We start from the raw sequence: 13,253 nt of genomic DNA on the forward strand, positions 1-13,253 counted from the left end.
CCCCATTCCTATAATCTTTTTTATTTTTATTTTTTACTTCTTCCCCAGATTTCCTACTCATTTTAGTGATGAGCTTCATTTTTCACTTGTCTGATAGTCAGTAGGGAGACTTCTGTTGGCTCAAGTGAGTTTTGGACTGATATTCCAGCTTCCGATTGTCCGCTGTATATCTCAGAATTAATTCTGGATTTTCAGTCCCAAGAGACAATATGCCAGATAAAAATTGAGCAAGCTGGGTAATATTTCTTAAATTAATGAGGGAAGCAACAGTAAGCACAATCTCGCCCAGCTGTAAGCCACATGTCCTTCCCATGGTAGCTCACAGCCTCCAAGTTTTCATGCTGTATATCATCTTTCAGCCCCTCAGGGCAGGAACTTTTCATTTAACTGCTTTCTGGCAAAGCTCCAGGCACATGTGTGATTCTCCGTAAAAAGCAGCAGTGCTTAGAAGCGCGTGGTCCTTTTCTTGGAGGATCCAAGTGCAGAAAAATTTCCGAGTCCACTCTTTGCAATAACCTGCACAATAGCGCTCACATCACCTGAGAGCTATTGGCAGAAAGCAGAACTTCAGGCAGACTAAAGCTGGCCTGATCCTTCCAGCAGATCCACCTGGTGATGAGCCAGCTGAATTGGGGAAGGCTGATTTAAATCCATCTTACTCTGCTCTGTGTTCCTGAATCTGTGCCCACAGGAATTAGAAAATGTGACCTTTCTTTTGACCAGGAAGTTGTCTCATCGTGTAGCGGTAAGGAGCATCGTGTCATCTCATTATTTTCTTCTGGATGCAGTAAAGGTGCCTGTGTTTTGCATCTAAGAGTCACGCTTCCAGTGCCATCTATGGGCATTTGACCATACTAATCCTTTTCAGGCCAGCTCTACACAGATCCTAGAGAGAGAGTTTTACTTGGTGGTAATGTAGCACTAACTTTGTCTTCCTTTGCGGCATGATTAATACATGCTTTCATCAAAGGTAGGAATTGGTTTGTTGCCTTCACTAACAGGTTAGGCACACAGCGGTGTAATGTTCCTCAGTCAGTTCAGAGGGAACTCAAACCCAAAGGATCAGATTTTGCCATATATTCTCCCTGAGAAACTCACCAGTTTTAATGGGGTTAAAGTTCATGCTGTTGCATTTGTGCTTAAAGAAGGAATATTTATCTAATACAATTATCCATGATTATTTCATCATGTGGTGAAAAGAAGCATGGCTAGCCTGAAATTCCTGGCATTTTTATAAAAGGTAACTTGAATACACTTGCCATGGTGGAGGAATCTACAATTACTTCCAAAAATGGAAAGAAAATTACTATAGATTTAACCAATGAAAGTCCTTCATAAGTAAGATAAGGTAGCACAGCAATGATATCTTCTGGGTTTTACATGATGTTTAATTACTGGACAGCTGGAGGGATTAATGCTTGTGCATTATGCCCTGGCTCTCAGAAATTAAACATGTACAGCTGCCACTTTATCAGTGCTTAAAGTATTAGAGCTCCTTCAAAAGCAGCAGTAATTGCAGAAAAATCCCCATTGTTACATTGGAAAAATCACAACCCATAATCATATTTGTTCTGAGTTCCTTTAAAATAAAACAGCAAGCAAAAAGAGCTTGGTAGTTACCTTTAATTGCATTCTTACAGGAAAAGTGAAGGTAGTTTCATTTTTAATGCAATTGGTGCTTGTTGTAATTAAATGTAAAATCCTGTATCAAGGTTAAGGGTAAGATAGTCATCATAAATGTCAGGAATTAAACCCGAAAGCTGTGGCCTGACCTGTGTCAGGGCTCTATCTGCAGAAGGTTAGGGCAAAATGGCTTTGTTTTCCCTGATGCTGACTCTTTAGTTCAGGTGTAAGAAGGAAGAGACACACGCAGTGTTCTGCAAATGGAGTGTCCCAGTACTGAGTGGTGACTCGCTCACCACAGCAGTCTTCGGTGGTTGCCTATGCACATTTGCACACTGCTGATCCCTCAGTTTCAGATAAATTGTCCGTATCGGTATGTTCTATGAATAATTTATCCTTTAACACATACTAGAAGGAAGCATAACACATAAGACAATTCAGAATGTACTACTTCTACAACGTTTTCCTGCGAAGGTACACTGGGAAAAAAGAGGAGATGCAAAGAGAACAAACTGCCAACACTCTCACACATGTGGGTACTCCTACGTACCCTAAATGATAGTTTTTTACAGAGTTGTGGAAGAGTGGTACGAAATACATGTTTTTATTAAGAATAAATAAATAAACGTAATGGTTAGCTAAAACCAAAGCTTAGTGCTACATGTGCACACACAAAAGCTTTATTCTGCTATTCTTTCTGGACTTTAGCTAGAGAAGTTGTCTCTGATCCTTCTTTCCCATGTCATAAGTCATACTGTCAAAGGAGCAAAATTTGTCCTGTAGTTGATGTTTATCTTCTGGGCAGATGTTTAGTTGATGCTCATCTTCTATCTATCTTTCAACAGTTAGAGCTCTTGGAGTTGAAATAGCCAAGAAATTGCATCTCTTATTGCCAGATATGATTGTGTTTCATGTCCCTAAAGTGCTTTCTTCGTAAGAATAGAGCTATAATTCTGAGCTTATTCATCCAAAAAGCAGGAATTTGTTTAGTTTTATTAAGGGAAATCTCCTGTAACTGTCAGTGCCAACGATTGTGTTATGATGGCAGCAGATACGTGGGTAGAAGTTCCATCCTTCAGTGGCCATGGGTACATATGCATTTCACTAATTAAGCAGTGCTTAACAGTTATGCTTCCTGAGCATATGATTTTAAAACTGAATCAGAATCAGCTAGCTTGAACTCAGTACAATCATACGCAGGAGAGGGTCATGTAGTGTTTGATGGGGAGGGGGGTTGTGAGTCATGTTAATGGGTAAAACAGCATTTGAAAATCAGCTTCATAGCTTAAATACACCATTTCCAAACAGAGGGAGATAAAATGGTTGGATTCATTTTGCTTACATTTTGCAAAGAAGTTTGTTTCTTTGATAAAATGTAACTGGGAGGTTTAACTCTCAGTAAAATACACTCAACTATACTTCTTTTTTTCCAGAAAGTTTGAAATAAATGCTCGTGCAGTACAATTGATTCACCATTGCAGCCCAAATTCAGCAAAGTACTGCCTCATTTCAAAGCAGTAGAAATGGAAGGGCAAATCCTAATGTCCCAGAAATCTCAATACTATTAAAGCAAGTGCAGTTAGCACGGCACTTACACTTTTAATTGCAGTGAGTGTCACTCAGTGCTTAAATTTTCCATATGAATAGAAAGTCTAAAGCATTTTTTCTAAACATGATTGCCATATTTTGGTGGGATTGTGGGTCTGTTATTTGGGTACACTACTTGCATCAAATAATAACTGTGCCCCTAGTATGACATAAGTAGAAATCATTAGGAGATGGTTGTTCCTAAAGAGGCTGTCAGTCTCTCCCCTTCACAAAACCACCTCAGTGGTCTTGTCTTTGTAGACGTGGTATATATGCTGTGTGCTTAAATTCGTAACCTTCAATCTGGCTACGCTGAATTCTGCTGCTTGTCTCGCTGTATCCTCTATGTTTCTTCTTTTAAGTACTCTTCCTTTCACATCAGGTACCTTGCAAACTGTTTTATTTCAAAGGCATCGTTTTGATTGTTATTGCACCTACATCCAAACTCATTTTGGATCTCTGATCCTGGAGAAATGTGGGAGCCAGTTGGGTAAGCTGGGGATGTGAGATGTTACAGAAGGGTTTGTGACAGCTCCTTTGTTTGTGCTCCGCAAGAGTTAACAGTGCCATGTGGTAAATGCAGTGAATATTTAAGGCTAATAGGGAAGCAACTGCAATAAGAAGAAATATCTCCTCTTGCAGAGAATTCCCATTAAGCAAACTAAATCAGTGGAAGTGGAGATTTTATGGGGCTGTGACCTCATTGCTTGCAATGTGAGCACCGCTTTGTCCCTCATTACTCAGCTGAATTAAAACCCATGAGCCCTCACGGGTTGCCGTCGCTGCCAGATCGTCAGGCTGAAGCCAGACTTCTCTGTGCACCAGCTCTGCCTTACCTGTTTGGCCCACTGGTTCAGAAACATATCCTCCGGGTGGCCAATGTGGCTTTGCTCTGCTCTGTCCTTGACAGAGAGGCCTGTGCAATGATTCCATCAACTAGATGGCTTGTACCTAAGAATTGGGATTTTTTTCCCCTGCGAGTGCTTTTGAGATAGGCACAGTTATGATGACGTGAGAGTAGCTGTGCAAGCATAAGTAGTGCGTGGAGCTTTGCAGTGTCATGTCACTTGCTGCTCCCTCGTTCCTTATCTGCATTCAGTAAAGCAAAGTACTGTGGATCGTAACACACTTCCAGGCTTCCCTTCCTAGGTGTGGCAGCGTAAAAGTCCTGTTTTTGCAACTGCTTCAACTGCTGCCATCTCTCTGATCGGGAATGTGTGGGTTAGGAGGTGGTGACAGGCCAGCAACATAGCTGTGTGCCTTTTAACTTTAAAGTATAGCTTTTAAGGTTCTGGTGCAATCCTTTTCCTGAGCTGGACGTAAGAAACCAGAAAGCAATGGAAAAAACAGACAGGTATGAGAGGACACGGCATGTCTGTGCTAGCAGATGAGCACAGAGTGAAGTGCCCAATTGACAGAAGGTGAAATGTACGGAGTAAGCCAGTCCTGGGAAAGTGTCTGTGATCTGAACTCGGCAGTGGCAAAATGAACCCCTGATCATGCAGAAAGATCTGTGCAGGCAACCCTCATAGCCACAGGGCGTCCTACAGAGGCATGCAGACACAGTAATGTGGGGTTTTTGTGTGTACTGTCACGGGATCAAGGCTGTGGCAGCAGTGCGCAGTTCTGCTTGCTGGGTACTACAGATATATCCCTCAGAAATACAGACTTTGTGTAATAATATCAGAGCAGCTGCTAGTTTCACGGATGTTATTAGATGTTTCTGAGGGATTTGCCAAATTGGTGTTAATTTGTAAAATTGCTTTTTTTAATAAATAAGTCATGTCTGAGGGAATAGAGGTGAGCGTGTCCCATACAGGTTCCAATTTGCAAAGTCAGAACAGAAACCCACTAAATGCATCCCAGCATATCTTTTTTCCCGTTTAAATTTTGGCAAGTACAAAACATCTCCAATCTGATTCATCTGCTTATATCAGAATATAAAAGAGTAACGATAAGTCTTTATTCTCACAAGATCCTTGTGGGGTGTCTGTGGTTTGGGCAAAAAGCTGCCAACCTTAGGCATTCTGACCATCCTTTTTTTTCTGCCCTGCTCCCAAGCTGCTTTATTTTATGCCTCACTTGTTCTTACTTTGATATTATTTTCAATCATTTAGCCAGAATAAAAATGATAAACTTCATAACACTTTCCTAGTATGGAGTAAAGTTGAGGAGACTGCACATATGAGTTTAGCAGTCTTATTGCACACAAAATTAAAGACAGGAGAAATTCAGAGCGTACATATCCTTTGTACATAAGCTGATTCTCTCCATAAATTGTGGGGTCCTAATGAATTCTATTTTCAGAAAATTAAATCACTTGGAATGAATATATAATTGTCCAGAAATATATTTGAAAACAGTAAATACATTTTTGAACCAACCATTATTTATCAGCAGGGGCTTTGGCATCTGGTTGCTCCATTATAATTAACTAATACTATGCAAATACTGCTGCAGAGAGGGGGAAAATAACTCATTTGTGTTGGAGGGGAGCAGTGTGGCAAAGGCAGCAAGTGCATGCAAATATTAATTTGCAAGAGTGCGTGAAATGGCTCCTTAGCTCCATTAGTGATCTGAACAATATCAGGAATTACTATTCCTTCTGCAGTCTTCATCTATATGGGCTTTTCGGTATCAATCACCATAGCAACAACCACCGCTAGTAGTGAGACTGCAATTCAGCTGCATTATTCCCTCCATGGGAGGCCTGTCATTTTTTCAGAGCAATTCGCATCAAGGTCATCTTCATTTACCTCTGTCTCTTCTGCTGCCCTTCCTGGAGGGCAGCTTTCAACGGGAGACTTGTCCTTCTAGGCATGAATCTGCTCTTTAAAGACTGGTATTTAACCAAAGATCTGTATTAAATATTCAGATATGTGGTAAGCACACTGATTTTCTGCAGACAAAACAAAATATATAGAGACAATTAAGCCTGAAAATAAATACTGAGTCAATCAAACCCACACAATGGTTGCACTGGTAACTGGCCTGGGAGCCCCAGCTTAATTCAGCCTGCCTGGACTCTGTGACCTCCTTATCTCCAGTCCCGCTCAGAGATTAATTTATGTGGGCTGTGGTGGCTGGATTTGCTCTCCACGCAGAATACCTGGGCAGATGGAGCTCAGGCATCCCACTCCTGCAGCCGTGAGGAGCTCAGATCCTAAACCTCGCAGCTCAGGGGTTTCAGAAGTCCCCTGGCCTCTCCTGCCAGTGTTCAAGCTGTGATAAATCAACAGTAGATCTCCGTTTCCCCAGTGCCAGTGTTAGTAGGTGCAAATCATCCTTTGCCTTCTTCAGAGAATCCCTGATCAGATTTAAGCAAACAAGAAATATAAGCCACGTGTTTTTTTTCAGTTGTCTTGGGGAGGGTGTCAGAAAACTGCAGCGTAATAATTCATCTCATTTTCTTCTCTTCAGTGTCAGTAATTGCTGTTATCCACTTCACCATAAATTTTACCAAATAATTATCTTTCTCTAAGCCATTCATATAATTTCAAGTGGAACTGAGTTTTTGGATGAAAAAGATTAATAAAATATCAGATTCTTACTGCAAATCCAAAAATCTTTAATTAAAGATTAGCAGGGGAAGCGATAATAGTCCACTGTACATCATTCCCAGCTCTTATTAATGATGGCTATAATGTTTATTTCACATTCTTATTTTTATACAGATTTGAAGATGCTTGCTTTGTACAAATGCCTGTTGTAGAAAAATTATGTACAAATATGTGGGTTGGTTTTTGGTGTTTTTTGTTGTTTTTTTTTGAAATTATGGTTCTTAAAGAGTACCCTCTATTTTTAGAGCATTTTACTTTTCTTTATAAACACGTAAAAAGCATGTGGTAGAATTATCTTAACTTTTTGGTGAAGCACATGAGCCAAGGCTTTTGCTGCTACGCCAGGCTATCCATTAAAGCCTCTGCTTAAATCCTGGCTCAGGGCAGAGGAAAACCAGCACTGTAACACTAACTCCACCACCACAATCTTTCTTTTCTTCCTTCCAAGGACTGCTTCTGCTGCACTCTTCTCAAGAGATGTGACAAGATTGCAGTGAGGCAAAAATTGTGGCGTTTGTGCTGTATGTATCAATCCTTAGTACAAGGCAGAAATTAAAGCAAAGTACCTCTGGTGTGTATTGTCTACAGGCCACTGCCTGTTAGATGTGATATTTTGCTTTCTAAAAGTGTGAAGAATCTTAACGGATTACAGTACCATACAAAACTGCTTTTGTAGTTATGCTCATATGCTGCTTTGAAACCAGTTGGTTAAACACTTCTTCTTGACAAACAGTTCTTCTTGACAATATTTCTACTGGGATCACTTCATATTTGCAGTAGTTTTTGCACCTGAGAGTATGTCATTTATTAATTTCTTTGGCACAAAGGAAAGCAAGCTAATATTTGTTTCCTTTGTTTCACACCAATAAGCTCACAATAGGACAGGTAGCAAAACCAGAGAATGCTAACAAATTGCTGGAGTCAAAAAAAAGATACCCTGGTGATAATTTAATTATTATTCAAGGCATTTCTGTTGAAATGCTCTGGAGGCAGTGAAATGCTGTAGCGATAGGACTGCGCAGGTACCCTGACAGATTTATGAAAGGAGATGCGAAGTAAACTGTCCCCAGGACTTTATTCCCCCATCCTCATCTCTCCAGCTGCCCATGTAAGATAATTTGTAGTCCTGCTTTTTATTAGGTTTGCCAAACCACACAGCAGAGGACCCAGGGAGCAGGAGCGCGTTGGCTCTTGCATGGGTGCAGCGGGATCGTAAGCAGCTTTTCTCCTCTGTTGCCTGTTTGTGCCAGAGCAAGTCCCCAAGTGGCTGGAAGCTGCAGACTGCTTTATCCATGCATGCCCCGTGGATTTTAGCTGTCAGAGAGGATAACAAAAGGGTGAGAGGAGCTGGGACAGTGTCTGCCTTCTGGGGGCCAGCAGGAGAGCCAGCTGCACACACAAGACAGAGGTCTCTGCTCAAGGCACATGTGACCCCGAAGGAACTGTCCCATTTGAGCTGGCCTAAAGATGACCGTTCGGTCTGTAAGTGAAGAAAAGGGCATTTTCATTCCTTGAGTTGACCAGGAGGTGCCTGGAGCAGCCTTCTGTAGTGCTCCCCTCTGGCATCGCACCCTGAGGAGCCATCTCAGCAGCACCGTGTCTGCAGGTGGCCCTGGTGACAGCTCTGGGGCTGCCCGGGGGCCTCCCTGGCACGGCACGGTGACAGCAGCCAGCCCGTTCCAAGCAGGGCAGCTTCCCTGAGAAAGTCCTCACGAGAGGTTACAAAGGGTTGCTTCTGTTTTCTTCTGACGGTGATTATCAGTAATTTTATACCTGGACTGGGATCTGTAGGTGCGGAGGAGGAGCTTTTGTGCAAACTTCCATTGTGTGTGTCCCACACGCGTTTATCCACCTCTAATTTGCCAATACAGCAAATTTCTAAACAGAAACGTGTACAGATGGAAGGAGGGGTGGAGGTGGGACCAAGAAAACACTGAAGGAAAAGAGATGGGCTCGTTACAGCTGGGGAGAAGGAAATTAATGCACTTCTGCAGCGTGCAAATCATAACCTTGCCCAAAAACGAGGGATCAAAGGACTATGGAAAATTTTGCTTGCTGGCATGTTTCTGAGATTGATCAAAATAATGCCAGAAAAACAATTTATTCTTCTCAGCCTTGATCTGTTACAGAAATTGGACGTAGACCTAGAAATATTCCTGTTCCTCAGTTCCTTTTCTGAATAGATTGGTAAGATGATAACTGTTACCTTAAATTTCCATTTGGCAGTTCCATATTATTCATCATCTGAAGAGATCATTAGGTCCCACAGCTGTGTGCTGATGGCTGGGATTAACAGAGCATTTTATTTCGAGTTATTGGGTAAGGATAGAAAAGTATGCTGAATGAAGAAAAAGAGCAGAACTTGTGTGCGGGCTGCAGCACTTTAATAGTCTCAATTCTGTCATGCAAAATGGTTTTTTAAACGCTTTTCCACCAGACTGCGATTGTATTTCAGGTCCTTATGAGAGGCATTCATCTCCTAATGTTAGCTGTCTGATCCCAGTTCCTCTCTGTTTGGAGAGGCGACAGGTTAGCCCCTCCAGGGGACAGTTCCCATCCCAAGGTGTGTGGCAGGAGTTGCTGGTGAGGGCATCTCTCCATCCCCAAAATACCCTCCTGAGTACAGAAGGAGCCTGGGCAAGCTGCCTGGTCAGTGTTTGGTGGCTAACACAGGCACTCCTTTGGTGGCCTCGCTCTGTGGTGTGTGATTAGTGCTGTGAGGCTGGGCACACAGCTGAGATTCTCTGTACCGTTTATCCCTGCTGGACGGAGCTTGGGCTGTAGCCAGTGCCTGGTGTCGCACCAAGGAAGGCAAACCTTTTCTTCCTCGAATTAGTCAGGTTGCTGCTCTGGCAGACGCAGGAACATCTGGAAAACCTGGGAGTAAACGGGACCGAGCGCAGGGCAGGAGGGGAGAAGTAGATATATTTCTTGTCTTGCTCTGGTGTCAAAATACAGGCTGCTTAATTTGACAGGTGAAGCCCAGCGAGTTCACAAGCTAGAACGTAAATAAATATCAGTGGACAACTCAGTAAATTAGTGAGTTAAGAGAACATACTCTTAATTGCTAGGTAAATAGTTCTGCTCCCAGGTATAAAGCAGGCTTATTTCAGTAGGGTACCGCTGGGTTCCCGTTGCTGGCTGTAAAGCTGGCATGTATCAACTCCTTCACTGCGAGGCTGCTGCTGGGAGCTGTGCCGCCCCTTGCAGCTACCAGGACGTCTGAACTGGGGCTGTAGCAGGGGCTCTGCAGAAGTGACCGTAAATAGCTCTGCTGCTGAAAACAAAATGATTCCCAAATGCAATTAGAAAAAAATATTTAATTTATTTATATTGATTGTAGTTTATATAATGTGTGACTTTCCTGTAGATATTTGAAAGGGCAGAAGCAGAGATTTATTTATTTTTTTAACCAAAAGACTAAACTACATCTAATTGAAAGTACTTGAAGCAAATTTCTTCTAGGGCTTTGGTGCCCCCGGTTTCATTTGGTTGATGAAATAAAGTGAGGGCTAAGTGCACGTTATTGGAGTACCTGAAATTTTAATTTAAGCAGGTTTCTCTGGTTCAGCTGTCCATCAGGCTTGCAGACAAGAGTGCTCCACTCAGTGCTCAGCTTCATATCTGACAAACGTCTCATTTGTATGTTAATGCTGAGTTGTGATTTCCAGGGAAGGCATTCAGTGTGTTGTAAAGGGCCTTACTGGCAGATTGCAGCTAAATTGATGCTCGACTCACTAAATATTTACCCTACACATCCCACTTAATATGTCCAAAACCAGGCACACTGTGAAATCCTCAAACCTGATTCTGTGCTCGTGACAGCCAGGAAGCTGGTGGTGTCAGCGCCGAGCACAGCGCAGCGCTGCGGGTCCCCCCCCGGCACCTGCCAGCACACCTCCGACCCCTGTGGTGTGCCCCCTCTGTCCACCCTGGTCCCCATACAGTGGGGCTCACAGGGCTGCTCTTGCCTCAGCACCAGGGCACGGCTGCAGCTGGCCCCCCATTTTTCCTGCCTCTTCTTCTGCAGCGCTGCCCATGGCCCAGAAGGGTGGTGAGGAGGTCGAACTGGGGCTACAACTTGGGTCAGTGCATTCCCTTTACTGCTGCAGGGCAGCACAAAGGCAGGGAGCACTCCAGGGCACAGCTGGGGCGATGTGCAGTGTGTTTTCACCTGCTGCTTGCCATGTAGTTTAGTTTAGGACAGCCAAGACAATGCATTTGTGCCCTCTCCTTTCCCCTGTCTCAGACATTTGTAATGTGCTAAAGCCAGCACGGTGGCAAGGGGGAGGTTGGAGACCTTGCAGCTCACCTGCTTGTTTTTCTCCCCAAGCCTGTTCTCCCAATGAGTTCCAGTGCAGTAACAAGACGTGCATCTCCATCATCTTTGTGTGTGACGGGGACAACGACTGCGGGGACGGCAGCGATGAACGAAAATGCTCCCCTCTGACCTGCAACCCCAACGAGTTCCAGTGCAACAACAGCGTGTGCATCCCGGAGCTGTGGGTCTGCGACAACCAGCCGGACTGCGACGATCAGTCGGACGAATCCGTAGAAAAGTGTGGTTACGATGCCAAGGCCCTCAACACCTGCGCGGCTCACGAGTTCCAGTGTGGCAACGGCGAATGCATCCACCTCAACTGGAAGTGCGATGGGGACGAGGACTGCAAGGACAAGTCCGACGAGCAGGATTGCCGTGAGTGTGTGCAGGGGCTGAGGGCCCTCCTCGGGGGGAGAGGGCAGCCAGAAGGCGCCGTGGGCTGGGGTCTGAGGCAAGGCTTTGATGTGAGTTGTCTGAGCAGCAACTGTGTGTCTGACAAAGGAGCATTTGTGTCCCAAATGGCATGGCTGGGTCCCCGTCTCAGCAGGGTCAGGTATACTCCAGACTCCTTTTTTGTTTTTTTTTTTTCCATGCAGAGAGGGGGTGCAGGAGCTGTTCAGTGGTTCCGTGCTTCAGAGGAGATCTGTTTTGCTAGAAAGGGAGGGAATGGAAAATGGGAAAAAATTTCAAAGCCCCCAGACTGCACAATGGGGTCACAGCCTGGAGGTCAGAAGCCATAATGCCAAAGGGAATATATAATCAGCTGAAAAAAAATAGTTAATTTCCTGCCTCTGAAGTTAGAGTGTACTGAACGAGGCACTCAAGAGCAGTACCTCTGAAGAATCCAGTTTGAAATGCACTTTGAGCTTGGCTTGTTACAGGCACAGAGCTAATAAATAATGGATTTATTTTCAGCTGGCTTTATGCATTTAACATGGTGTTGTTGGTGTGCGTGGTATTTTGAATGTTTCATCCATTTTTAGTCACTAAACTGTTCAAGCTGGTCACTTATCTGAGGAGGGAGACAAGAAAATAAGAGCAAAATGTTTTGCTAAAATATTCATAATCACAAGATTGGAATAAAATAAAATATTTACATAGCTGTATCTATTTAGTAGCTCTGACATTGGGCCACCTCTGGGGAGGAAGGCAGCAACCAGCTGCAGAAAGCAGACATTTTTACAAAGGTGCATAAGAAAACGTTCCCTTTTTCCAGCACCATTTTTCTATAACCAGGCCAACGCTGAGTCTGGGCAGGTGACTTCAGAGCAGCCTGTGTGGGAGAGCTCTTCAAGGAGAGGAAGGATCAGACTTTTCTGGGCAGAGGTAGACAGATGTGAATTTGTTGGCTTCTTTAGCAATAGGAGGAGGCAGTAAGGTACAGTGTGTACACTGCTGTTTGCATGGTAGGAGAGCACCAGGGTGAGCTGTAGATAATCCTGGTGTACCTCTAAAATTGCCAAGGACTCTTTTAAAAGGGAGGCGAGAGCAGAGCAGGAGAAGCCCAGCTTATTTTGTTAGGGTGCAACTTCACCTGCTGGGTACCAGGATATCATTGCTGTCAGCCCCTTCCTATCCAAGTACGGATGGAGCAGGTAGGATGGCTTCTCTTCATCTCCAGGAGGAAGGTGACACGGGAGCTGACGTAGCTCCTGTCAGGAGGTACCCAGGCGGTGCTCCCAGTGCCCGAAGCGCTGTCAGCGCAGTCCTGGCAGACGGTGTTGCAGGGACAGTGGGTTCAGGAGGCACAGTTGGTTCCTGCATCCATTTCAGAGTGAAGTGACAGTAAGAAAGCCAGGCAGGAGCCTGTCAGGTGGAGGTGTGCGCTGTTATCTGGGACAACCTGTGCTGACTTGGCGCATTCTGAGGCCTCCTGCAGAGTCCTGTCTTTGTGTCCCCTGTGAAGCAGGAGGCAGCGGCGAGGCCCTCGTTACAAACACAGGTAAGAGCTGGTGTACGGCACAGGGGGCTTCCAGCAAGAGAGCTGCTCTCTGCCCCCCAGGGTGCACTCCGTGCAGTGGTGGTGCCCTGGCAGGACGGCTGATGTCACACAGCTCAGGAGAGGGGAGGTGAGCTCCCTTCCATTTCCAAGTGGTGGAAGAGGGGAGCAGCTTCCAGATGGCACTTTCGATGGAATGTATCTAAAATGAGTTTTCAGGCCC

At 44.4% G+C, this 13,253-nt stretch overlaps 1 protein-coding gene across 2 annotated transcripts in view; it reads left to right on the top strand.

Moving 5' to 3' along the window:
• Positions 1 to 13,253, top strand: part of LRP8 (LDL receptor related protein 8) — a 173,095-nt gene that overhangs the window by 135,592 nt on the left and 24,250 nt on the right. For both annotated transcript variants that reach the window (XM_080603281.1, XM_080603282.1), the window contains exon 5: positions 11,104 to 11,466. In XM_080603281.1, the coding sequence (XP_080459407.1) occupies positions 11,104 to 11,466 (363 nt within the window). The remainder of the gene's footprint in view (positions 1 to 11,103; positions 11,467 to 13,253) is intronic.

This window comes from Anser brachyrhynchus, assembly GCF_964034855.1.
Source record: "Anser brachyrhynchus genome assembly, chromosome: 8".
Taxonomy (NCBI): Eukaryota; Metazoa; Chordata; class Aves; order Anseriformes; family Anatidae; genus Anser; species Anser brachyrhynchus.